Below are 24,165 nucleotides of genomic sequence, written 5' to 3'. Positions count from 1 at the left end.
GCACACAGGATACTCTGAACAGCCTGAGACTGCATGGGGAATGAGGCGTCCCCCGCCTCCTGCACAAGGATTAACTGGGGATTCCTAGCAGGCCACAGTGCTGGCAGAACTGGGACCAGCAGTGCCCCACTGGTAGTAACCAGTCAAGCATTTTGTCTTCTGTCGTCATCTCAACTTGCTCTGGCCAGAGTTAGGTGACGTGGCAGTAACACCACCTGCACCCTGCGTGCACGATCGCTTCCCCCATTGCCAGCCCGGCTGGTGCTGCACCAGTGCGGAGTTATAGGCCCCGACTACCCAGAGATGCCCCAGGCAGGTTCTTCACCCTCTTGTCTTGAGGTCAACAAGAGCCCAAGCCAAGGAGGCACTTGAAAATTAACTTCCCCTCAAACTTACCCCCTTGTATCCTCCCTGTCCTAACAAGGAACCACCCCAAGATGGATCCTGCTTAATTTTGCTCTGCTAGGAAACCATACACCCAAAGTCCCTGCTTGGTTCAGGGAGAGATTTTTAACCCTTTCTCCCCCAAATACGGGGCAGGTCTGTACCCACGAGAACTGTCACACCCCAAAGGGACACCAAACATTAGGCCAGCTGGGTTGTTTCTCTAGACAGATGATCTAGAATCAAGTCATCAGCCCGCTGTGCCCCCTCTGCAGGGACCCATGCAGTTTGCTCATTGCCTGCTAGGCACGGCCGGCTGCGCAAGGCTGCCCCCTTACCTGTTGCACAGCGTGAATGTGATCAGCCCATAGGGAGGCGTGCGGTGAGCCCACTGGATCATGGTGTCGGCCGAGACCATCTGCGCGTGCTCCACCAGGGAGCAGTGGTTCTCGAAGCTCTCCTGGGAGCTGAAGGTCACCAAGCAGGCCCGGCAGTAGAACTGGACTTGGGGCTGCGCTGGCTTGTCACCGTTCTCGCTGCCCGTCGCCACGGCCGGCAGCAGGTCCGAGCGCACCAGGCCGCGCTTCTGCTCAGCCTCCCACACGGCCATCTCCACCTCGCTGTGCGCGTAGTTACACCGCTGGGCCCCGTGCTTGCACGGGTTGCCTCTGGAGACGAACATGCAATAGCGGAGCTGCGACATGAACTCCGGCCACGGCCTGATTGCAGTGTACTGCTTCTTCCTCCTTCCGTCGGTAACCACATGGACCAGGAGAGCGTTCCCAGCACCGTGCTCCTCACAGAGCCCAGCCAGCCCCCCGGAGGATATTCTCTGGGGACTTTGGTAAAAGCAGAGTTTGCAGATCTCCTGGAACTGCCCCCCAAACTCGCTCCGGATTTCCCCTGCGGCGCTGGGCGCTTCCTGGCTTGGGAGGCCTTTTGTATTGCCTGCCGTCTGTGCCTGGAGCACCATGGCTTTCAGCACACGCCGCTCCAGTTCGTGCTCTCTCTCGAAGTTCCACACCATCGCCTCCTCCTTGCTGGTGGCAAAGGTGCACTGGTTCCTGTGCCTGTGGCACCCTGAGCCGGGGGAGTAGTATCTGCAGACCTCGTAACGTGCTGGGTTTGGGAAGCCCGGCCTCCTGCCCACCTTCTTCCATAGCTGGCTCCTCTTGCTTCTGCACTGGGCCAGGAGGATCTCATGCATGCAGCGATGCTCCACCTCTCTCCGCCCGTAGGTGCTCTCGTTCTCCCTCACGCTGCACTTGGAGCACACCAGACACAGCTCCAGTCGCTTCTGCAGGCCGTCCAGCGTCAGGGGGACGAGGCCGTTAACGGCAGGCATTTTCCCCAGCGGCCAAGTAAACACAGCTACAAATCTCTAAAAGCAGATCAGATGCTCAGGAAGGCTCCAAGGAGCAGGCAGGGTCCTAGCTCAGTGCGCCCTTCCTGGCCATCCACGCAAGTTAAAAAACCTAGAGAGAAACAAACAAGTGAGGTATAAGGGAGATTAGCCTCTCTCTCTGCTGCGTGCACTTTGAGGTATTAAACGAACCCATCCCAGCTCCTCGATTTCCTGAAGTGAGCAAAGAAAAATGCATCATCTTGGCCACAGCAAAACCAAACAAAACCACCCACTCAGCACTTGGTCAGATTCTTGTGAAACCAGATGTCTTGCTGTTAGGGCATTAACTCTGCCAGACTTCTGCCCCACTGGGGCGGGGGGGGAGAAATGTGTTGTCCTGCAGGACATGTACCACACAGTCCTACAAAACAGACAGAAGGGCCCCTTCATTCAGTGACTGCTGCCTCCAGCCCATCGGTGAACCCACAAGTTACAGACATTCAAGGCCTGGCTCCAGCCTCCCTTGCTGGATGGCCGTGTGGGGCCCTCCCCGTGACCAACTTGCTGCCATCTCTGCAGCCTCGCTGTCCCGTCCTGCTTGGGACACGTCATCCTCTCTCTCTCTCCCTTTTCCATATGTTTTGCTGACTTCCTCCCCCGCCTTTTGTCCCTGCCCTCCCCATTCCCCCAGGCACCGCACCGGAAGCCTGCATGCTGCTGGGGGCGGCAGAGCAGTGATTGGTGCCCCCAGGGCAGATTGAGGAAGCCTGGGCTGGCAGCCTGCAGCACTGTAGCCTTAGAGGTCACATGGGAGGCAACAGCACCAACTTGGGATGGGGATAGAAGGGGAATGGGGAAGCTCTGGGGTCCTGCAACTTCCCCCACCCACAGTGACCCTCTCCTCTGTCTGCAACCCCTGAAATCCGCCTGCCTGCTCCTCCTCCGTTTGGGAAACACTGCCCCAATGGACCACCACGGGAGACAGGTATATCCCACTGCAGCCTTCACTGCTGTTCCTTCATTCCACCGGCACCTCTGTGCTTAGCTGCAGCCTACCTGCCCTCAGGTCCCCCTCAATCTAGGCACTAAGTGCTCAAAGGTTTCCTTTCTGTGCTAACTGCCTCGGGGTCCAGCTGCCTCTTTGTCCCATCAACCCATCCCACCCCACCCCACGATCCTATTGCTTCCACCGAAAGCGAGCTTGACGATCACAGCAATGATCCTGAACTGCTGCATCCAAGACCTAGAGAAGAAGGTGATGGGCGCACCAGCAGAAACGAACAAGATCTAGACAGCCAGCTGAGCAAACACCCTGCCGGGCTGCTAAGCGCTCAGAGTCCAGCTGTGGGAGAGGTGACTCACTGCTCAGTGCACAGCCCCATGGGTAACGGGTTGGAAGCCTTTTGCGGGCTGTTGCCTGGGTAACCAGTGGCTGGGAGCGTCCCATAAGCGATACTTCAGAGCTCAGGAGGAAATTGGAGAATGATGGGGGTTGCGGAGCTGCACTGCTGACAGTATTATGGGGCACTGCTCACAAGGGGAAGGCCCATCCCCTGCCCACCTTGACCACAAGACAAAGCACCTGGGGTAGACAGCTGGTACAGGGCCAGGCATGTGCCTGTCTCTTAAATAAATCAATCCTTCTGGCACCAGAGGCCAGACAAAACCTGAGTTCTATGGCGAAAACCCACATCAATGGCACCTCCAGCCTCTTGTTAGCACCTCCAGGGGTGGAATCTCCAGAGAAAGGGCTGAAGCTATTGCAAAGAATGAAGCCGAGTGCAAGATCTTGCATTTGTTTATAGAGAAACTTCTCATTGCAAAGCATTTTCACAAGCAAGGCTCCTTTCACCCACCTCTGGGGTGGAACACAGCAGCTCTTTAACAGCGCACAGAAGAACCAGGCAAAAGTTTGGGATGAGACATAGCCCACCATCCAACTGAAATTGCAGAGGGATTCAGGTAACAGAACCTACTCATGTTAGAATTTCCCCAGGATACAATGGCCAGCCCCCCCCGTTACAGATGTTGAAAGCGCCCCAGTATTTTTGATCAAGACCTTCATCTTACCCCTATCCAAATGCCTCTCTAGCACCCTGGCATCAGTTCAGCACTGACTCAGAAGGCAGGCGGTGACCTACAGAAACCCCAGATATCCTGCAGCACTCCAAGGTTTTCCTATCACACACTCATCAGGCCCAATCCTCTTTAGCTTCTAAGATGCAGCGAAATCACTGCCCGATGCGAGATCACTTACTGAAGCAGAAAGGAGTCGCTAAACTACCCAGCAGAAAGTCAGTGCATCATTAGAATTTCTCCGTTCAGATTCAGTCACCTACGCTGCGTCTAGAAATAAATCACCCCTGACTCATCTCTGTGTGTGTGTTTCAAAACCTTTGCAGACAACACACAGAATTAAACTATCAAATCTCACACTGGAAGGCTGTACCTACAAGCTGCACGCCTTTATTTAGCAGGGATGGCACCCTGTCTCTTACTGTACAGGCTTTGTATATTTATCCCTGTAGCCATCTGTTGTCTCCTTAGATGTCGATTGTCAACTCTTTGAAGCAGGGACCGTCTTTCTCATCTGTAGTCGTACCGCGCCTAGCGCAAGGGGTCCTGGGCCACAACCAGGACTCCTCGGGTGTGATGGCAAAACAAAGCACTGTGAAAAACACACCTAGATACCGCAGAGAAGTGTAAATACGGAGTAAGGCCGTAAAGCAAGGACCTACAGGCCTCAGGCCTGTAGGACAGCTAGCTTAGCACGACTAAACCAAGGCCTAAAACTTTCAGTTAAAAGGAGGAACTAACTGATGGACTTCCCTTGTTGCCGGGCGTTCTAAGGAAAAGTTTTAACGGCTGATGAGTTTAACCAAAACGTACGTATACTAACTGCAGAAATACCATAGCAACTGACAGACATAAATGCTAGTGATTAGGATGCCATGGGTTAATTAACCTATGGGAATTAGGAACCCCAATATTATTGTGATGTGGAAGTATGTCTAAGGAAAAGAGGCTGAAACCAACGTTGAATACGAGCAGGGTGGAGCAGGAATTGGTGTATCCCTTCCTGTGGGCGGTGGGATACACTGAAATGCACTAGCCTGATGACTACGCACAGATCACCTGGCCTAGTTTGGGGTTCTTCACCAGGAGGATGTGAGTAATGCAGGTGCTGGACATTGGCTCCGTCTCCTTTGCTATATTACAGAGTTCACGATGTTGTCAGTTTCGCAGATATAAAATTTATACCATTGCTAATCAGAGAACATGGATTGGATTGTTTCTCGCATGCTCCTCAATTTAATAACAATTTCACTCCTGTACCTGATCTGGAGGCAGCAGCCTCTCAGGCCACCGCATGTTAAGTAGAATCAACGCCCATTTGCCGATTAGGCTACATAATAAATAATCATATGACTGTTCAGCACCAAGCACAACTCGGCTTTGTTTCCTGGAGGAGCCGCTGGACACCGCAGCAACACAGATGTAAAAGAAGAGACGTTATTTTCCAAGCTGGTGTGGATGGTGGGTTGCAAGGAGCACAAGGGAACACTCAAAAGGCCGTTTCTCGGACCATACTGATCAGAAGAAGGATGCTCTTGGGGTTGAGGAGATCTGGTTCAATCCCTGCTCTGGCACAGATTTCCTGGGGGACCATGGGCACATGATTTCACTTCTCCGCGTCTATCCACCCATCAGCACAATGGGGATAACAAGACTTCGCTTTTCCCACCCTTTGCCCATCTAGCTGCAGAATGCTCCCGACTATCCGAACAGCAGCGGAGACATGGATTTTATTCAGATAATCAGGAGTTCAGGTAACGGAGAGGGCAGGAGCCCTCCCATGACAGCAGGGCTGCAGAGGGCTCCATGCACTGTCACAGGAGCCATTCAGCGGGGGAGACCCCCCCACCCCCAGCCCAGGGACTCTGCTCTCTTATCCAAACCTCCATATGACCCGAATCCCTCTCTTGTCCCCCCAGAACGGACAGGGCAGAGGTTTGGATAATAGGGCTTTGGAAAACGAGGAGTATACTGTACACTGCAAGCTCTTTGTGGCAGGGACTGTCTCTTCCCAGCTGTATACGCAGCATGTAGCACAGAGAGCGCTCGGTGGGGACGCTGCTGGGATAGAAATAATAATTCAGAATAGCTCTAATCCTCAGCACCCTTCGCACTGTGGTCCGGTCACTGATCAACCCTCACACCACCCCTGTAAGGTGAATAGATATGATCCTCCTCACCTGTGCTCCAGGGACACCAGTGCGGACAGGTTTTGGGATTAGAGCGGAGATTAGTGCCCAGGCACTCCTGGCTTCCCCAGCTGGGTGAAATCCCCTTCAGATGCTGCTTTCCTACCCTGCAGTCATACTCATACCGGGATTAAAGCAGCAGACGGGCTGACCTCCACGGGTTTCTCAGAAATTCGCTCTAGCAGTGCTAGAACGATTGCTTAGTCTGCCAACGGTAACAGCGAGCTACTAGACTAGTCCGTTTCCTGAGCTCCCCAAGGCCAGGACAAGTAACGGCGCTGGGAGTGTAACCAAGCTCCCCGTCCACGCGCAGCAAGGAGAAATTCCTCAGGGGCACAGGAGAGAGGCGGCTCAGCGTGGGAAAAGCCAAGGAGGGATTAGGAGCATGTGCATGCTTTGGGGCGGGGCTGTCATTTACTGTGTGTACCGGGCCCGGCCCCTAGGAGGCGCTGACCTGGTTAGCCAGGTGCGATCACGACACAAGTGTTAAACAACAGTACCGGGACAGGCTCATGGGCGACGTGCCATGTGGACTGGAGATTTCAGGGAGTTTGATTAGAAAGCCAGAAGGGACAATTCTGAGCCTCTTGTACACCACCGGCCTCTGGACTTCCCTGCAATAATTCCCATTTGAAACCATTTAGAGAGAGAGAGAAAGAGAGTGTGTGTGTGTGTGAGGTCCTGCCTCTGGCAGAAATTGGAGTACACCCTGCACTCACCCCACAGCAGCTCCTGTCACTGCTCCAGCCACCGTCCTTCTGTGACATCCTGCCCACCCCCATCCTGCCCCAGAACCGCCAGATCTCCTGCTCCAAGTTGGGACCAAGAAGTGGCTGGGCCATGGCCCAGGTGGCCCCCTTGGCGCCACAGCCTATGCAATCTTAATTTAAAAGTGCCAGTGATGGACCATCCATCACAATGTAGTACCATGTGCATAGAGAGCAGGCAGAAGCTGTGGGGCTGGACCACGTGGGAGGAGAGGATTAACATAGTGAGTGCAGAGCTCCGTGGTTGGGGTATGTGTGGAATGGTCTGATAGGGAAATGGAGCCACATGACCAGGAAGCAAGCTGATGGGAGATCAGGATGGTATAGCAGCACAACATCGATCTCTCCAGTTACCAGAGAACAAAACCCCCTGACCAGGAAGGACGTTCATCTTGAAATATAAACACCATGTATGGGTCCTTACAGTAACTCTCCAACAGCCTGCAGTCTCTTTCCCCCCCCCCCCCCACTCGTCAGTATCTCATTGAGGACGTTCCCCTCCCCTCACCACTGCACCGCCGCTTTTTATTTTTGTTACCAATTTTGTTAAAATTTCACCAAGAAAGCTCCCAGCAATGGAGTCCATCAGGACAAAGTGCGTTTGGAGAGAAGATCAAGGCAGTTCTGCATTGTTTCACTTGGCTCCAAGCTCTAGGGACTTCTATCTAGGGTGGACATGTAGTTAAAAACCTAAAATTTACTCAAGTCTAAACATCAGATAAAACTCTATGCTAGAAATTCGGGATTAAATGCTGCAATGTATCGGCAAGTCAAGCTCCTTTGGGACCCAGCAAAGTTCACTTGGTCCTAGGTCAATCCTTGACTGATGTGGGACCAGCATTTCTGGCTAAAAAAAATTCTGGAAAATAAAAAAAAAATAAACAAGAGAATCCAAATCTGTGTTGGACAAACGTATCTGCAGCTCCAGAGACTATCCTGCCTCAGAGGAGCAGCTGCAAGACTTTGTCTGGGCTCTTCTGGGGCCTCTGGATAACCAGATAACCTGCTGATATGCTAATAGCAAAGCAAAGACAATGCAATAGAGACACAGATCTGGAGTCCCTGAACCCAAGGCAGCTCACTGTGATAGGAGGATGCTCAAGGTCTTCTGCCTATTGATTAGCCAATGTTAGAGAAACAAGGCCTGGGAATTCACAGCTTTTCCCCAACAACCAGGCTCCCTGAGCCATCAGTTTGCTGCTGCTGCACTTTAAAGATATATCTCATCTGCATCAGCTCTAAGGTCATTCCTAAGAAAAAAAGTGCTTGATCCTAGTCCAGAGTAATCCTACACACAAGCAAGGCACCTTCCCAGCCTCATCGAGTCCTCGGCCTGCCATCTCTGACAGCATCCACCGGGGTTACCCGCGAGCCTTACGACATAACCAGAGATCATCTGCTGCCCTGCGGCCACACGCAATGCTCCCACTGACCCAGCAAGTTCCTTGTACATAGATCAGGCAATATATGGCTTTCAGGCCGGATTTTCATATTGGCGCATTTAATTGTCTCCTGCAAATCTGGTATGCATGCAGCAATCGGGCACACAGCGACTTGCACCCAACCTGGCTTCCTGGGTGCTCTGGAAATCAGGCCCAACACAATTACCACAGCGGGCTGGAAAAGCTAAAGCCACAAATCTTCCCATGGGCCAAATTCTTTCCAGATGGAATGCTACCGTTTCAATTGACTTATGCCAAGGATGGATCGGACCCCCATGTGTCAATTTCCCTGCACATAAAGTGAGAATAGCACCACTTCCCTTCCTAGCACGTTGTTAGGAGAGTTATTTATTGTTTGTGGCGGCAATCAAGACGTTAAGTGCCAAGTAATATTATTGCTATTATTATTTAACTGAACAAATTGCAGAGTCACGCTGTGATGCTGGTAAGCCAAGTGCCAGCTCTTGCCCAAGGCCGTAGGTGTGAGCTAAGAACTGACGAACCCATAGCTGGAAAACAAACCAGCTCACCTGTGATAGGTGTGACTGTATTGTTAGAATTATTTAGTGATTAGACTCTATGAAATGCTTTAAGCTGCTGCTTTAATCTTTAATCTCACTTGGGATGTCTGTATTCCACGCTATAAGGAAATACGAGAGAGACAAGATATCACCTCACCCGCCTTGTCTCGTTCTTATCCTGGGACTGACACAGCAACAACAACTCTGCAAATAAGGAAATATGTAAGTTTCGCTTTATAACTTTGAAAATGTTTGCTCTGAACTTGTGAACCCAGGCACGGGACTCATTCCCTCACCTGTTCAGGAAGACTCTGAAAAATTAAGTGGGCCATCATAAGACAAAAGCTTTGTTAATTGCCCCATCCACTTGTGCAGAAGGCCTCGTCACAGCCATTTGAATGCTGGAAGAGGAAAATAAAAATAGTTCACATGATGATTTTTAATCTCTTTGCTGTTTGAACTCTCACAGGGCCAGAGAGACTAGCTCAGGGGTTTTCAACCTTTTTTCATGTGCAGACCCCTGCAAAATTTCAAATGGAGGTGGGGACCCCTTTGGAAATCTTAAGAAATAGTCTGCGGACCCCCAGGGATCTGTGGACAACAGGCTGAAAACCACTGCTGAAACAAGAGATCGCTCAGGGTTATCCCTGGGTCTGCCCTAAAAGACATGTCAAATTGAGAGATCACTACAATTCAGTCACTCTTTGGAGCTGGATTGCAACTCATTTGTATGTAGATGTTCGCTTGCTTTCACCTGTAAAGTACTCATTTCTTTTCCTAGTTAATAACCTTTTAGACAGTTTATTACAGGATTGGCTACAGGTGGTGTCTTTGGTGTAAGATCTAGGGCAGGGATTCTCACAACAATTTTTTTGGTGGCATGAGAGTGTGGCCATCAACTCTTGCGGGTGGCTGCTAAAATACTTAATTAACTTTAGGAAAAAATAAATATGCACATACTGTATACATGTCCAAATCACAGTAATTTATGTATGTAGGGGTTTTTCCACAGACTGAATAATAAAAACAACGTACAGTTGTCTCTATTTCTTTACTGGATCTAAACAGAATAGAAACACAAATAAGGCGCTTTGCATGTTCTTGTATTTTGTTGTTATTTCTTTTGCCTTTTTGGTTGCATTTTCTTTTTAGACTTGCTAGCTAGTAAGTCTGCGTTTGTGAAAAGTGCTATTTGTACGTTTATTAATATCACTTTTCACAGATGCAGACTGGTTAGTTATCTGGGAGGCAGTGAAAAGTGATATTAACAAACATACAAATAGCACTTTTCACAACAGGTTTACTCAACCCTGGCAAGCTGGGGGACAAATTAAGGCTTGGATGGGGCCAGTCGACGAGTGGGTTAGTGAGCCCTGCAGCTGGGAGATGGAGCCCTGCAGTTAGGGGACAGAGCCCACCACTGCGCAGCCAAAGCCCCGCGTCCGGCACCTGCCAGTACGCGGCCAAAGCCTGCCGCCCACTACCTCAGGGCTGAAGCCAGAAGCCTGAGCCCCATTACCCCCAGGAAGGAGAGGGACTCTCACTGGCTGGCTCCAGCGGGTGCAGGGCCCAACCCCTGCCTGCGGCCATGGGGGAGGGGCCACTGCTCTCCCCTTTACCCCCCACCCCAATTACCACCCAGGAGACTGGGACTGCAAGAAAAGCCCCTGGTGGCCACATTTGAGAAACGCTGATCTAGGGCACCAACTGATCTGGGGTAAGTGACTGGTCTCTTGGGACTGGGAGCAACCTCACTATTTTGTAATTTTTGGTCTAAGTGACCATTTATCACTAAGCCCAGCTTGCCTGGTCAGCAAGACAGACAGGAGAGCCTAATGGGACGTCTGTGACTCCATGGAAAGACAGTTACTGTGATCCAGGAGCTCACAGTTGTTACTGGGCAGGTGAAATCGAATTACAGAACACCCCACCAGCTTGGGGTGTCTGCCCTGTCTTCTGACAGTCTGCCCTGAAGGCTGAAGGCGACACTCGTGCTCGTGAGCCACTCCAGAAAATGTGACACGTGCCCTGGGAGGAAGGATCAGTAACCTGGCACGAAAGAAAACCTCTCTTTGTATCAGGGGGCAGGACTCTCGGGTTCGGGTTAGTAACTCCTGAGTCAGTAACGTTCCTCCCAACAGGAGTCACCGGTTTGCTAGAAGTCAAAGGAGGCAACACATTCCCACTGGCAGGTCTGCTCATCTCAAGGCATCCAGCATTTAGAGAGCCATGACTGGTAGAGAAAAAGGTTTCAATTATGTAGCTCCATTGTTTTAACAGAGCCCCTTTTACTGTATGGTGCATGGAGACTATATTCTTTTAACCAATCATACTTAGGTTCATGGTAGACAGCTGATTTTACTGCACTGAACAGAAAGCCCTTTGCACGCCCTGTCGAGACGCCAATGGCCCACATACATCACAGTTACAACAGTCAGGGAACTCCTCTTCAAGAGAGCTTCCATTTGCAGCACAGATTAGGACCATGGCTGAGTCTGCACCAAGGACTATGCTGGCATAGTCTTTGCACGGTAGACATAGCCTAGATGGGAGAGAAGGGTGGTCACTACCTTGCAGAAGGTGATCAGTGCCTCACCAGATCTAGCCCCAGCAGCCTCGCTACCCAGCTGCAAAGGGCTGGGGGGTTCTGGGCATACCAGTCACAAGCCCTGTGCTTGCCCACCTTTGATGATGTATCCTGAGACAGAACTGGACTGGGAGTCAGGAGACCTGGGTTCTATCCCCAGCTCTACCACTGACTCAGTGACTTTGGGTAAGTCATGTCTCATCTTGGTGCCTGTGTCCCCTCTGTCAGAGATAACACCTTTGTACAGCGTTTCCATACCCAGGAATGAGAAGCGCCAGGTTAGAGCAAGTGCTGTTGTTATAACCTACAGTGAAAAATGGGTTTCGGTTACTGTTTTTGTTTTTCAAGATTGTTATGCCCCACCCACACACCCGTGCTGCCAGAGGGCAGCTCGAGGCATGAGGGCTGGGCTACACTACAGACTTAGGTCAGCCTAACTATATCGCTCCGGGCTGTGAAAAACTGCGTGCTGTAATTAAGCCCCAGCATAGACACATCTGGGTGGACAGAAGAATTCTTCCGTCAACCCAGCTACCACCGCTCAGAGTGGTGGATTTACGACAGGGATGGAAGAACCCCTTCTGTCGCTGTGGCATGTGTCTACACGACAGTGCTGTAGTGGTGCAGCTGCGCTGCTGTACCGTTTCCAGTGTAGACACAGGGCCAGAAAGGGCAGAATGCAATCCATACCTCCGGAATTCTGCAGCGAGTAGTGGGCTCCTTGTTAATGCAGACTACACAATGCCAAAAGCTGCAGACTTGCTAAAGCGGTCTCCAATTTCTGTTGCCCTTGCTGCAGACTTACCAGGGCGCGCCCCTAGCTGCAGGGGGACCATTCCAGAGTGAACCTGTGGAAGTCCTTCTTGGGAGAACACAGGACTCCTACACAGTGCAGGGGAGGGGAGCTTTTGGGCATAAAGATAGTGGCACTGAGAATGCTTCAGTACCAATTGAGTTCAACTGCCCCACTTCACAACAAGTTTGAGCATTGGCCTGCTAAACCCAGGGTTGGGAGTTCAATCCTTGAGGGGGCCATTTAGGGATTGGGGCAAAAATCTGTCTGGGGATTGGTCCTGCTTTGAGCAGGGGGTTGGACTAGATAACCTCCTGAGGTCCCTTCCAACCCTGAGATTCTATAGATCAGTTCTTACATCTAACTTTTTTTTCCCCCCCCCACAACAATTAGCATTTCCAAAAGGGGCTAATCAGGGTGGTTGGCGTTGAGCTGAACTGGGTGCTTGGATAATAGTTCACATCTCTGAATTTGCTATTGTTTGACTGAGGAATTAGGGCCACACCAAGTCAGCTTCCATCCTGACAGCTCTGCCCCAGTCAGAAGGGCTGGACGTGTTCATTAATTTTAAAACTAAAGTTTGGTCTCTTCGACAACAAAAACCAGTAGCAGTTACAGGGAGAACGTACAGGTCCCTGGACTTTGGATACCGTGTGCTCACAGTGACCACAGTTCAGCGAAGCACCTAGGTCCACGTTCAAACCTGAAACGTGCGTTTAAGTTCCATTGAAGTCAGGGTGAATTAAGGAGATGTTCGAGTGCTTTGCTGAATCAGACCCGATGTTCTCCAGCATGTCTGGCTGGATGCATGGTTCAGGTTCACTCTGCTACCAAAATTTATCAAGTATTTCCTTCAGGGCCTTTAAAATGATCTAAAGACAGGCCCTTAAATAACAATGACCAGATTTCTTCTGGGGGTGCCGAACTCCCCACTGCATGGAGCTCACTGAGACTGAAGTTTTCAGCACCTACTGCCTCAAAGTCTGTCTGGTCTCGTGGGTAAGATCCTAGACTGGGACTTGAGAGATTTGGGTTCTAGTCCCAGCTATGCCAATGGCCTGCTGGGTGACCTTCACTTTCCTGAGCCTCAGTTTCCCCATAGAGATAATGGTACCAGCCTCCTTTGCAAAGCTATAAAAGTTAGACCTCCTTGTGATGTTATTGACGTAATCTGGGACCGTATAGTTCATTGTTGCAACCAAGGTCCTGTAGTGGCACAAAATCTGGTATAAAGGGGTCAAGTAAGGTGTCTAAGACAAGGTTATGGTTTGCTGGTTATGATTATGCTATCTGTATGCACATATCATTTTTGTATTTAAAGTTGTAAGTATTGGCTCTATACTGGGAGGGATAGCTCAGTGGTTTGAGCATTGGCCTGCTAAACCCAAGGTTGTGAGTTCAATCCTTGAGGGGCCTCTTAGGGATCTGGGGCAAAATCAGTACTTGGTCCTGCTAGTGAAGGCAGGGGGCTGGACTCCATGACCTTTCAAGGTCCCTTCCAGTTCTAGGAGATAGGATATCTCCATTTATTTATTTATTTGTCTGTATTTCAAACTTATGCTATGCTTCTGGGTAATACCCCAGACAAGTTGGTGTCAGCTCTGCCTAGCCTGCTTGATGGCCCATTAAGGACCATCAGCTATACAACTGACCCGTTGAGAGAAGGCAGATACGCCTTGTGACTCAGCAAAGTATGCAGGAACATGCCTATGGACAGAACTCTAAGGTTTTTTCTTGCCACGTGCCCGAATGCTTGTCTTTGAGACAAAGAAAGAGGCTTCATGACAAGAGACTATATAAAAGACTGCTGCAGCTCCTCCATCTTGTCTTCAATCCTGCTTCTTACCTCTGGAGGGACTTTGCTACAAACGGAAGCTCTACACAAAGGACTGATGAACCATCCCAGCTGGGGAGGTTCCAGAGACTTGATTTGAACCTGCAGTTTACTCCTTCATTGCTACAAGCCTGAACCAAGAACTTTGCCATTACTGTATGTCATTGATTCCATTTAACCAATTCTAGCTCTCATCTATATCTTTTTCTTTTTATGAATAAACCTTTCGATCCTAAAGGATTGGCAACAGCATGATTTGTGGGTAAGATCTGACTTGTATATTGACCTGGGTCTGGGACTTGGCCCTTTGGGATCGGGAGAACCTTTTACTGGGGTATTGGTTTTCATAACCATTCCTCCCCATAACAAGTGGTATTGGGAAACTGGAGTGTCTAAGGGAATTGCTTGTGTGACTTGTAGTTAGCCAGTGGGGTGAGACCGAAGTCTTCTCTGTTTGGCTGGTTTGGTTTGCCTAGGGCTGCAATTGCTTTAAGCAATTTGTCCTGAATTGGCACTCTGAGTTGGGTCCCACCAGAACCAGCCTTGTTACACTCCTCCCCCCCACCTGCCCCTCACTATAGAGTTGGGGGAAGGTCTAACTTTAAACACCCAAGCATGAACATTTTGGCCTAAGAGATTAGCTTTTGTTTGGAAAAGACATTTCTGGCCCTTTGGGCTGTGAAGGGAACTCTCCCAGCTGCAAAGAGATCCAGGGCCCTGGGCACCGTAAAGAGCGGTCATATGCTATCATCATTGGGACATATTTTCGCCAAGCCATTGTTTAGGTTATCATCAATCCGGACTGTTCTAAGCAGTGAGGGGTGCTCTCAGAACCCAACCACCAAGAACATTCACTAACCCATCGGCACCCAAGCGTTGCAAGCAACATTGCGGAGAGTTTTCAAATGCCTCTAAAAGTGCACTCGCCCTTTTGTGGGAGAACACTAGAAAGCATGGCCCTATATTCTAAGCAGGTTCACTATTGATCTCAGGTTTAGATGCAAGTCACAGATCCCGACATAGAGGAGGCTGGTTTATTACACCCCTTACCAAAGTCCAGCACATACGTGTAGAGCGTGCCTGCCCCATTAGGATTAACAGTTGGATTTATTTCTCATAGGTTATATTTCCTCCTTGCATGAAGCCCTACTCCACTGAACTGCTCCCTTTGCCACTGCTCCAGCCCTTTTCCCGTGCAGCTCATGGAGTCCAATGTGCAATATTCAGCTTGCTCACCTCTACCTCATCCGCTGATTTAAAAAACAACTCCAAAACCAGCACACTCTTGGGATCAGGGCTGTATACATTATGTCTGTACAGCACCTAGCACGAGTCTCCATTCTGGTTCAGGCCTCTAGGTGCTAAGTTAATATGAATAATAAATAACTTCCTAGGAAACAGAGATCCCTGAATTTAAGGCACCACCTCCCACACGCGTGTAGAGAAACATATTAGTTGTATTTAAGGGACGCAATTCTGCTCTTCAGCACACTCTGACAAACCAACTATGACGACAGCCCTGCATATCCACAGATATCCACTTTATATCCGCAGATACCCACATCCACGGATGCAGGTATCCACAGGACATTTTCGCAGATCGGATGCGGATACAAATTTTGTATCCACACAGGGCTTTAACCAGAATTCCAAAGAGACTGAGAAAAGAATTTGGCCTTGTGTCTTTATAGTTAGGCTTTGCCTTGATTAATTATTTACCACTGATTCTCTAATGTGTTACTCCAAAGAGAGCCGTTAACCCCCCTTAATCAGGGGTGAGTTACATGGGTCATAATACCAGATGTGCCCTCCCCATCTCTGCACTCAGGCAAAGCTGGTATACCCACAGAACACAGCCCCTTCTCTTTGTGCCACCATTGATTTTGGTAGTAGCAGCTCACCCCATCTTTGGGTGCAAACCTCACCTCTACCACACACCCCACTGACAGGTGCATTTCTGGAACTCCACAGTCTCATCTAGACGCCTGCTCCCCGTGAAATCCTGATACAAGCAGTCAGGGTTTTCACTTCCGGGCAGAGTGTTTGTGTAGTTTGTGAGGCCACCACAAAAACAAACAAAAAAATTACTTCTCTTTTGTTTCTAAGAACTTAAAAGAGGTGGCTGAAAAATAAACCCAGATATTAACTGTAATAAGTCAGTTGGATCTGACAGGACCCCAAAACTACAGGTATCCAATTGAGACAGAAAGTGTCACACATCTCTAAGAGACTCCTACACTGGGGTTTTATTGCACCATATCCTATTGGTGCAAATTCCTAGCACAGACACCAGCGCTAGCTACTTTTCATACCAGTGCAGACAGCCCACCCTAGGGTTTGTACCCGCCTGCCTACAGCGGTATCCAACCCCAGCCCACCCTAGACAAAGCCGACCATCGCCTCCCCTTCAGCACGCTGCCTGGCGCACGACCTTAGCTTGGACAATATCACAGACAGGCGCCTGCCCCGAGTCCAGGCTTCTCGGCTGACCAAAACAACCAACCTCCCCCACTCCCGCTCGCTCCGACCTCTCTCCCTAAAGCCACACGGGAAGGTTTCAGGGCTGCATCTAACTCAGGACCCCTCCGGCACCACCCCGCGAGGGGAAACAGATCACAAACTTCCTCCAAGTTCCCGCAGCTGGCCCGGCTCTGGGGACAGCCCCGCCCGGGCTCCAATGAACGCCCGCGGTCACTTCTCGCTTCCCCATCCCACGTCGCTCCGGAGAAGGGACCCCACGGGCTGGGGAAGGAGGTGTCGGCCAGAAACAAGGGCGCCGCTTCCCCGTGCCCCCAACACCACCCCACTCGGGGAACGCCCACGCGGGTCAGCCGGTCCCGGGTGGGAATTCCGCGGGGGGGCAGCGGTGACCCAACCAGGCTGGCCCGGGCAGGGGGCGCCTGGGGGGACGGGGGGAAAGTGAGAGAGGCTCGGATCGGATCGGCTCCCCAGCTGGGACTTTGCAAACTCCCCTGCCCGGGGTCCCCGAGCCGTGCCCGGCGCGCCCCGCCTGGGGCCGCCCAGCTTCTTACCCCGGCGGCCGCATGGAGGGAAGGAAACTTTGTGTCCTTCTGCCCGGCTGCGCTCCGGCTCCGGGCGCGTCCTGGCCCGCGGGCTGCGACTGGCTGAGCCGGGGCTGACTCCGGCCGGCGCCCTATAAGCCGGGCTGCGCCGCGATCGGTTTCGTTTCTGGGCCCTCGCTGCATTCAAACCTATGGCAGCGCCTCGCGGAAATTACATCACCGCGGCCCCGTGGGAGCCCGGCCGGCCCCCTCCAGCCCCCCGGGGGGGGGGGGGGCAGGGCCAGCCCCGCCCCTGCATGCACAGCCACCCCCCTCCAGCACCGCCCCCTGCATGCACAGCCCCCCCAAGCCCCGCCCCATGCATGCACAGCCACCCCCCTCCAGCACCGCCCCCTGCATGCACAGCCATGCCGCTAGCATACACCCCCCCCCAATACCGCCCTGTGCATGCACAGCCCCCCCAGAACTGCCCCTGCATGCATAGCCACGCCCCCCTGCACTGCCCCCTCCATGCAGAGCCACCCCCCCTCCAGCACCGCCCCCTGCATGCACAGCCCCCCCAAGCCCCGCCCCATGCATGCACAGCCATGCTGCTTGCATACACCCCCCCCAATACCGCCCTGTGCATGCACAGCCCCCCCAGAACTGCCCCTGCATGCACAGCCACGCCCCCCTGCACTGCCCCCTCCATGCAGAGCCACCCCCCCTCCAGCACCCCTGCATGCATAGCCACGCCCCCCTGCACTGCCCCCTGAATGAATAGCCACGCCCCCAAGCTACACACCCTGCATACACAGCCACCCCCCTCCAGTACCGCCCCCTGCATACACAGCCATCCCCCCCAGTACCGCCCCCTGCATGCATAGCCACCACCCCCTGCCTCCCTCCAGCCTGAGGGCAGAACCAGCACTGCCCCCTCCATGCACAGCCAGCCCCCCCAGCACAGCCCCCTGCATACCACAGCAAACCCACCCACCCACCAGCCTCCCTCCAGCCCGGAGGGCAGAGCCAGCCCCGTCCCCTGCATGCACAGGCCCCCCTCCATGCCCCAGGAAGAGACACAGTCAGCACCACCCTCTGCATACACAGCCACCCTCCACCTGTCTCCAGCACCAACCATCCCACTTCACTCCAGGCTGACTACCCCCATCTCCTTTCCTGCCTAGGGTGAGGCCAAGTCAGAGCCAGCAGCACCCAGTCTCCTGCATGCACAGCCCTCCTGTTCCTCCTTCCCTCCTGCATCCAACCCATTGCTCCAGGCAGCTTCTTCCCCTCCCCCTCCTCTTTACCGCTGCCCTCCTTGCCTTTCCATCAAAAATAACCTGGCCCTGAGGGGGCAGAAAACACTCAACTTGCTGCACCCACACAGTCCCTGCATAGGCACTGCCCCCCACAGAGCTGAATACACCCCTGCCTAGCCAGAGCTCCCCCACGCCCTGAACTGAAGCACCGAGCAGGTATAATGCCTGGGCTGGCTGACTGGGAATGGAATCCAGGACCCCTGCCACTGCCGGCTTGTTACAAATGGTCCCTGGGGTCCAGAACCTGGGAGGTTTGATCCATAGATTCCAAGGCCAGAAGGGCTCAGTCTGACCACCTGCATTAGACCCTCCCTGAACTAATTCCTGTTGCCCTAGAGCAGATCCAATCTTGATCGAACAATGGCCAGTGCTAGAGAACCCATCACAACCCGTGGTGAGTTGGTCCAGTGGTTAGTTACCCTCACTGTTCAAATGTTGCACCTTTTTTCCAGTCTGAATTTGTCTTGCTTCCACTTCCAGCCCTTGGATCTTGTTCAAACCTTTGTCTACTAGAGCGAAGAGTCCACTGTTAAATATTGGTGCCCTATGTAGGTGCTTATGGACTGTGATTAAGCCAGCCCTTAATCTTCGGTCTTTGTTAAACTAAATAGACTGAAGGAGCTCTATCACTTTAAGGCAAGTTTTCCTTAAAACGTGACATACCTTGACTTTAGCAAAGCTTTTGATACGGTCTCCCACAATGTTCTTGCCAGCAAGTTAAAGAAGTATGGATTGGATGAATGGACTATAAAGTGGATAGAAAGCTAGATCGTCGGGCTCAACGGGTAGTGATCAACAGCTCGATGTCTAGTTGGCATCTGGTATCAAGTGAAGTGCCCCAGGGGTTGGTCCTGGGGCCGGTTTTGTTCAACATCTTCATTAATGATCTGGAGGATGGGATGGATTGCACCCTCAGCAAGTTCAGGGATGACTAAGCAGGGTGACCAGATGTCCCGATTTTATAGGGAAAGTCCCGATTTTTGCATCTTTTTCTTATATAGGCTCCTATTACACCCCCCTCCCCCCGTCCCGATTTTTCACATTTGCTGTCTGGTCACCCTAACTCTAAGTGAGGGGGAGAGGTAGATACGCTGGAGGGTAGGGATAGGGTCCAGAGTGACCTAGACAAATTGGAGGATTGGGCCTAAAGAAATCTGATGAGGTTCAACAAGGACAAGTGCAGAGTCCTGCACTTAGGACGGAAGAATCCCATGCACCGCAACAGGCTGGGGACCGACTGGCTAAGCAGCAGTTCTGCAGAAAAGGACCTGGGGACTGCAGTGGACGAGAAGCTGGATATGAGTCAGCAGTGTGCCCTTGTTGCCAAGAAGGCCAATGGCATATTGGGCTGCATTAGTAGGAGCATTGCCAGCAGATCGAGGGAAGTGATTATTCCCATCTATTCGGCACTGATGAGGCCACACCTGGAGTAGTGTGTCCAGTTTTGGGCCCCCCCACTACAGAAGGGATGTGAACAAATTGGAGGGAGTCCAGCGGAGGGCAACGAAAATGATTAGGGGGCTGGAGCACATGACTTATAAGGAGAGGCTGAGGGAACTGCGCTTACTTAGTCTGCAGAAGAGAAGAGTGAGGGGGTATTTGATAGCAGCCTTCAACTACCTGAAGGGGGGTTCCAAAGAGGATGGAGCTCGGCTATTCTCAATGGCGGCAGATGATAAAACAAGGAGCAATGGTCTCAAGTTGCAGTGGGGGAGGTCTAGATTGGATAATAGGAAACACCATTTCACTAGGAGGGTGGTGAAGCACTGGAATGGGTTACCTAGGGAGGTGGTGGAATCTCCTTCCTTAGAGGTTTTTAAGGCCCGGCTTGACAAAGCCCTGGCTGGGATGATTTAGTTGGGGTTGGTCCTGCGTTGAAGAGAGGGTTGGACTAAGTGACTTCCTGAGGTCTCTTCCAACCCTAATCTTCTATGATTCTGTGGCTTACATTCTTTGTTCCTCGATGTGTGACTTTACATTTGGCTGCATTAAAACACATATTGTTTGCTTGCACCCAGCTTACCAATTAATCCGGGTCACTCTGTATTAGAGACCTGTCCTCTTCATTATTTACAATTCCCCCAAACTTTGTCTCATCTGCAAACTTTATCAGTGATGATTTTGTGTTTTCTTCCAGGTCATTAATCAAAATGTTAAATAGCATAGGGCCAAGAACTGATCCCTTCAGGGCCCCATTGAAAACACACCTGCCTGATGCTGATTCGTCGCTTATGGTTACATTTGAGACCTATCAGTTAGCTGAGGTGTAATTCATTTAATGTGTGTGACCCCAGCACACTGTTAGTCCCAGATTTCCCCCCAGAAATGTATGGCCTGTTCTGCCCAGCCCTCTCCTGGACAGTATGACGACATTATGTCCGTTGTTCCTGTAAGGGAATAATATGCACACAACTTGCTACCCCAAATGGAGTCACCCAGACAGTTCAACCTGAACACGCTGAATTATATAAAACAATAAAACAAGTTTAACAACAACAAAGAGATTTGAAGAGAGTAAAAGTATTGAGGCATTGAAAGTCAGAAATAGTTACAAGAAAATAACGATAAAACATTTACGAGGGCCTAACTTAAACTGTATTCGATTCAAGCAAAGTTTCTCACCACATGCTCCAGCAGCTTAGTGACCAAACTCTCAGGTCAGGGCCACGCTCTCCCCGCCACCAGGTCCAATGGCTGTTTTTCTTTGACTTGGGTGAGATGCCAGAGACAGACAGGGACAGAGAGGAGGGGTCACCCCGTGGTAATCTTTACAGCTGGTAGGAGTCAGGGTGTGGCTGCCTGGTTGCAGTACACCCAGACATAGCTGGGAGCGATTTACAGGCTGGAGACGGTTTGTGAGCAGTCCGGGCTGGAGGCTACAGCATCTAAGGCATTGCAAAGGGCACCCCAGGTACAGGGGTGACACAACTACTCCTTGGTCGGGATTGGACCCTCGTATGCCATTGGGTGGCATTTGAGTTTGTATCATTTTAATTCCTTAATCAAAATGTTGTGTGTCACCAAGTCAAATGCCTTACAGCAGTCTAAATATATTACATCAACGCTATTACCTTACCTTGTAATCTCATAACAAAAATCACGTTAGCTGACTAGGTCTATTTTCCATAAGCCATGTTGAATGGCATTAGTTATATTACTTATAATTAATTTTTATCAATCGAGTCCCATATCAGCCGTTCCATTACTTTGTCCGGGATCAATGTCAGACTAACAGGCCTTTAATTGCCTGAGTTGTCCCTTGTACCCTTTTTAAATACTGGCACAACGTACCTTTCTTCCAGTCTTGTGAAACTTCCCCAGCGTTCCAAGACTTCTTGAAAATTAACATTCATGGTCCAGCAAGCTCCTCAGCCAGCTCTTTTAACTTTCTTGGATGTAAGTTATCCAGACCTGCTGATTTTAAATGTCCAGTAGTTGCTGTTTAACATCCACCCGAGTTCCTGTTGGAATGGAAAGTAGTTCATTTTCATCAATTATGACTAAATCATCTAGCTTTTTCCCCCAAGCACAGAGCAGAAATATTTATTGATCACTTCTGCTTTTTCGGCATTAGTACTGATCATTCTACCATTTCCATCTAATAGTGGACCAATACCATTGTTATGATTCCTTTTGTTCCTAATATACTTTAAAAACTTCTTTGTATTGTCCATAACTCTGCTGATGATTGAGTTCTCCTTCTGTCCTTTTGCTTCCCTTATCAATTTTTTACAATTCAGAGCTTCTGATTTAAATTAATTGCTTTCACCTTCCCCTTTCTTCCAGTTGTTTTATATATATATGTGGGTATGTGTATATACACACACACACACACACCCCTCTACCCCGATACAACGCTGTCCTCGGGAGCCAAAAAAATCTTACCACGTTATAGGTGAAACCGCGTTATATCGAACTTGCTTTGATCCACCGGAGTGCGCAGCCCCGCCCCCCCGGAGCGCTGCTTTACTGCGTTATATTCGAATTCATGTTATATTGGGTCATGTTATATTGGGGTAGAGGTATTTTTATATATATCTGCTTCCACTGCCCTTCTAAGTCAGTTTTTTTTTTTTTTTTTTAAACCAGTATGGCTTTCTTCTTTCTCAGTTGTGGCTTTTTGAGCATCTAGTAAAATGTTCTGAAATGGTTCCCAATTATCAATCACATTTTTCAGTTTAAATTCTTTTTCTCAACTGCTTTGGCTCATAATTGTTTTCAGCTTTTTTAAATTGACCCTTTTGAAGCACCAAGTATATATATTACTGGTTGGGACTTTATTCTGTTTGCACAGAACACATGTGATCAAGTCATGTTCACGTGTACCTAAGCTACCATTAATTTGTAGTTGTATGATCAGTTCCTTTTTTATCTGTCAAGAGACATCTAATATATACAATCTAGAATAGTGAGAAAATCCGAGGATGTTTTGTTCTGGCAGCATGAGACCAGTAGCATGTGTCACTCAGATTGAAGCCCCCCAAAATAATGCAGCTTTCCCCCCCTACACATTATAGATAGGCTCCTTATGAGCCAGTCATCCTGTTCTCTAATGTGATTTGGTGGTCTGTAGTGGATGCCAACTAATAAACCACAAGATGGGGTATCTATTGGGACATTGATCCATAAGCATTCAAGATCATTTGCTCCCAATACTTCTGTTAGTCTTAAAGGTGCCACAGGACCCTCTGTTGCTTTTTACAGATTCAGACTAACACGGCTACCCCTCTGATACTTGCTTCCAAGTTATAAGTGACTCAGAAAAGCTAATGCCATTTTGACATAGAATGCCACTCCCACTCCCCTTTTGAAGATGAACCTTCCTAGCAGTAATACCAACTAGATCAAATTTATACTCATAAATATGCAATTCCAATTCCTCTTGTTTATTACCCAGGCTCTTAGCATCAGGCCGGCCGACAGGGGGGTTAAATGGGGCAATTGCCCAGGGGCCCAGGTGATTTAAAAGGGCCGTTCTGGGCACCTCTCCAGGCACCGCTCTGGGCATTGCGCTTTGGGGGGCCCCGCAGGCTGGCATGGGTGGTGCCGGAAGTGACAGATTTGCCACGCCCCCCCTCAGGGATGATGGCCCTGGCTCCCGGAATTTCTGTCTGCCTAGCATTGGTGTATAGGCAATTTAAGAATTTCTTCTCTTCACCTATTTTGGTGTCTTAATTAATTTTGTTTGTAATATCTTGATTTTGTTGTAAAGAATGCTTTTTTGTTCCCTCTTTTCACCCTCTCCTTTTGTTACTAGTTTAACACCCTCCTGTCTAGTCCTACAGCCTCTCTTCAAGACAATTGGTTCTCCTTCTAAGATAATAAATAGTAATAAATAATTTCAGGGACCCAATTCAAAGCACCTTTTACTGGTGTAATTACATCCACACTAAGTGGGTTGTAGCAGTTTAATTATGCCAGTGCAGGTAAAGTGATAGTTTTTGCATGTAGACAAGGTCCAAGCAGTTTCCCTTCTGTGGATAAATCAGTTTCGTTTTCCATTTCTTAGTGCCACCAGCACTATTGCACAAGGTTGCAGAGGAAAGTTCAAATCCAAGCCAAAGTTATTTCTTCGAATTGAGCACAAGCCTCAGTGTCAACATGCCTGTTCATAGCAGGATCTGTAAAACTTTTAATCACAAAACAATTTTGGGCCGGATCCTGAGAGGAGCTAAATCCCCTCAATTCCCACTTCAGGAGGTGCCCGGTCCCTGGCAGGTTTGGGCACAGAGTGCCTTTAGAGTTTGATGTTTTCCTCCTTCCCACTGTTGGGACCTGGGTGTTGTTTACAGAATTTAGTGCAAAGGGGACCTGGTCAGAGCAGCCTTTAGCTGCCACCTCAATACAAATCATAATGATCAGAAAAGTTACTGAAGAAAACGCCAACTGCCGTGACCCCAATG

General features: G+C 50.2%; 1 protein-coding gene across 8 annotated transcripts in view; it reads right to left on the bottom strand.

Annotated features, from left to right (window-relative positions):
• The window catches only part of HELZ2 (helicase with zinc finger 2), a 52,348-nt gene extending 30,654 nt beyond the window's left edge, over positions 1-21,694 (bottom strand). For 4 of the 8 annotated variants that reach the window (XR_010592402.1, XR_010592403.1, XR_010592404.1 and 1 more), the window contains exons 1-2: positions 16,971-17,209; positions 723-1,859 (exon numbers count right to left, since the gene is read on the bottom strand). Coding sequence is in view for 4 of the 8 variants with exons in the window: in XM_065566257.1 (XP_065422329.1) it covers positions 723-1,729 (1,007 nt within the window). In the remaining 4 variants the exon portion in view is untranslated. Of the gene's footprint in view, positions 1-722; positions 1,860-16,970; positions 17,210-21,553 lie in introns of those variants that run through there. The other 4 variants (XM_008170004.4, XM_065566256.1, XR_010592401.1 and 1 more) reach the window with 3 other exon arrangements.
• Positions 21,695-24,165: the final 2,471 nt, after the last annotated feature.

Source organism: Chrysemys picta, chromosome 13 (assembly GCF_011386835.1).
Source record: "Chrysemys picta bellii isolate R12L10 chromosome 13, ASM1138683v2, whole genome shotgun sequence".
Lineage (NCBI taxonomy): Eukaryota > Metazoa > Chordata > Testudines > Emydidae > Chrysemys > Chrysemys picta.
Note: the sequence above shows the minus strand (reverse complement) of the source record. Positions and strands in the feature narration are given on the sequence as shown.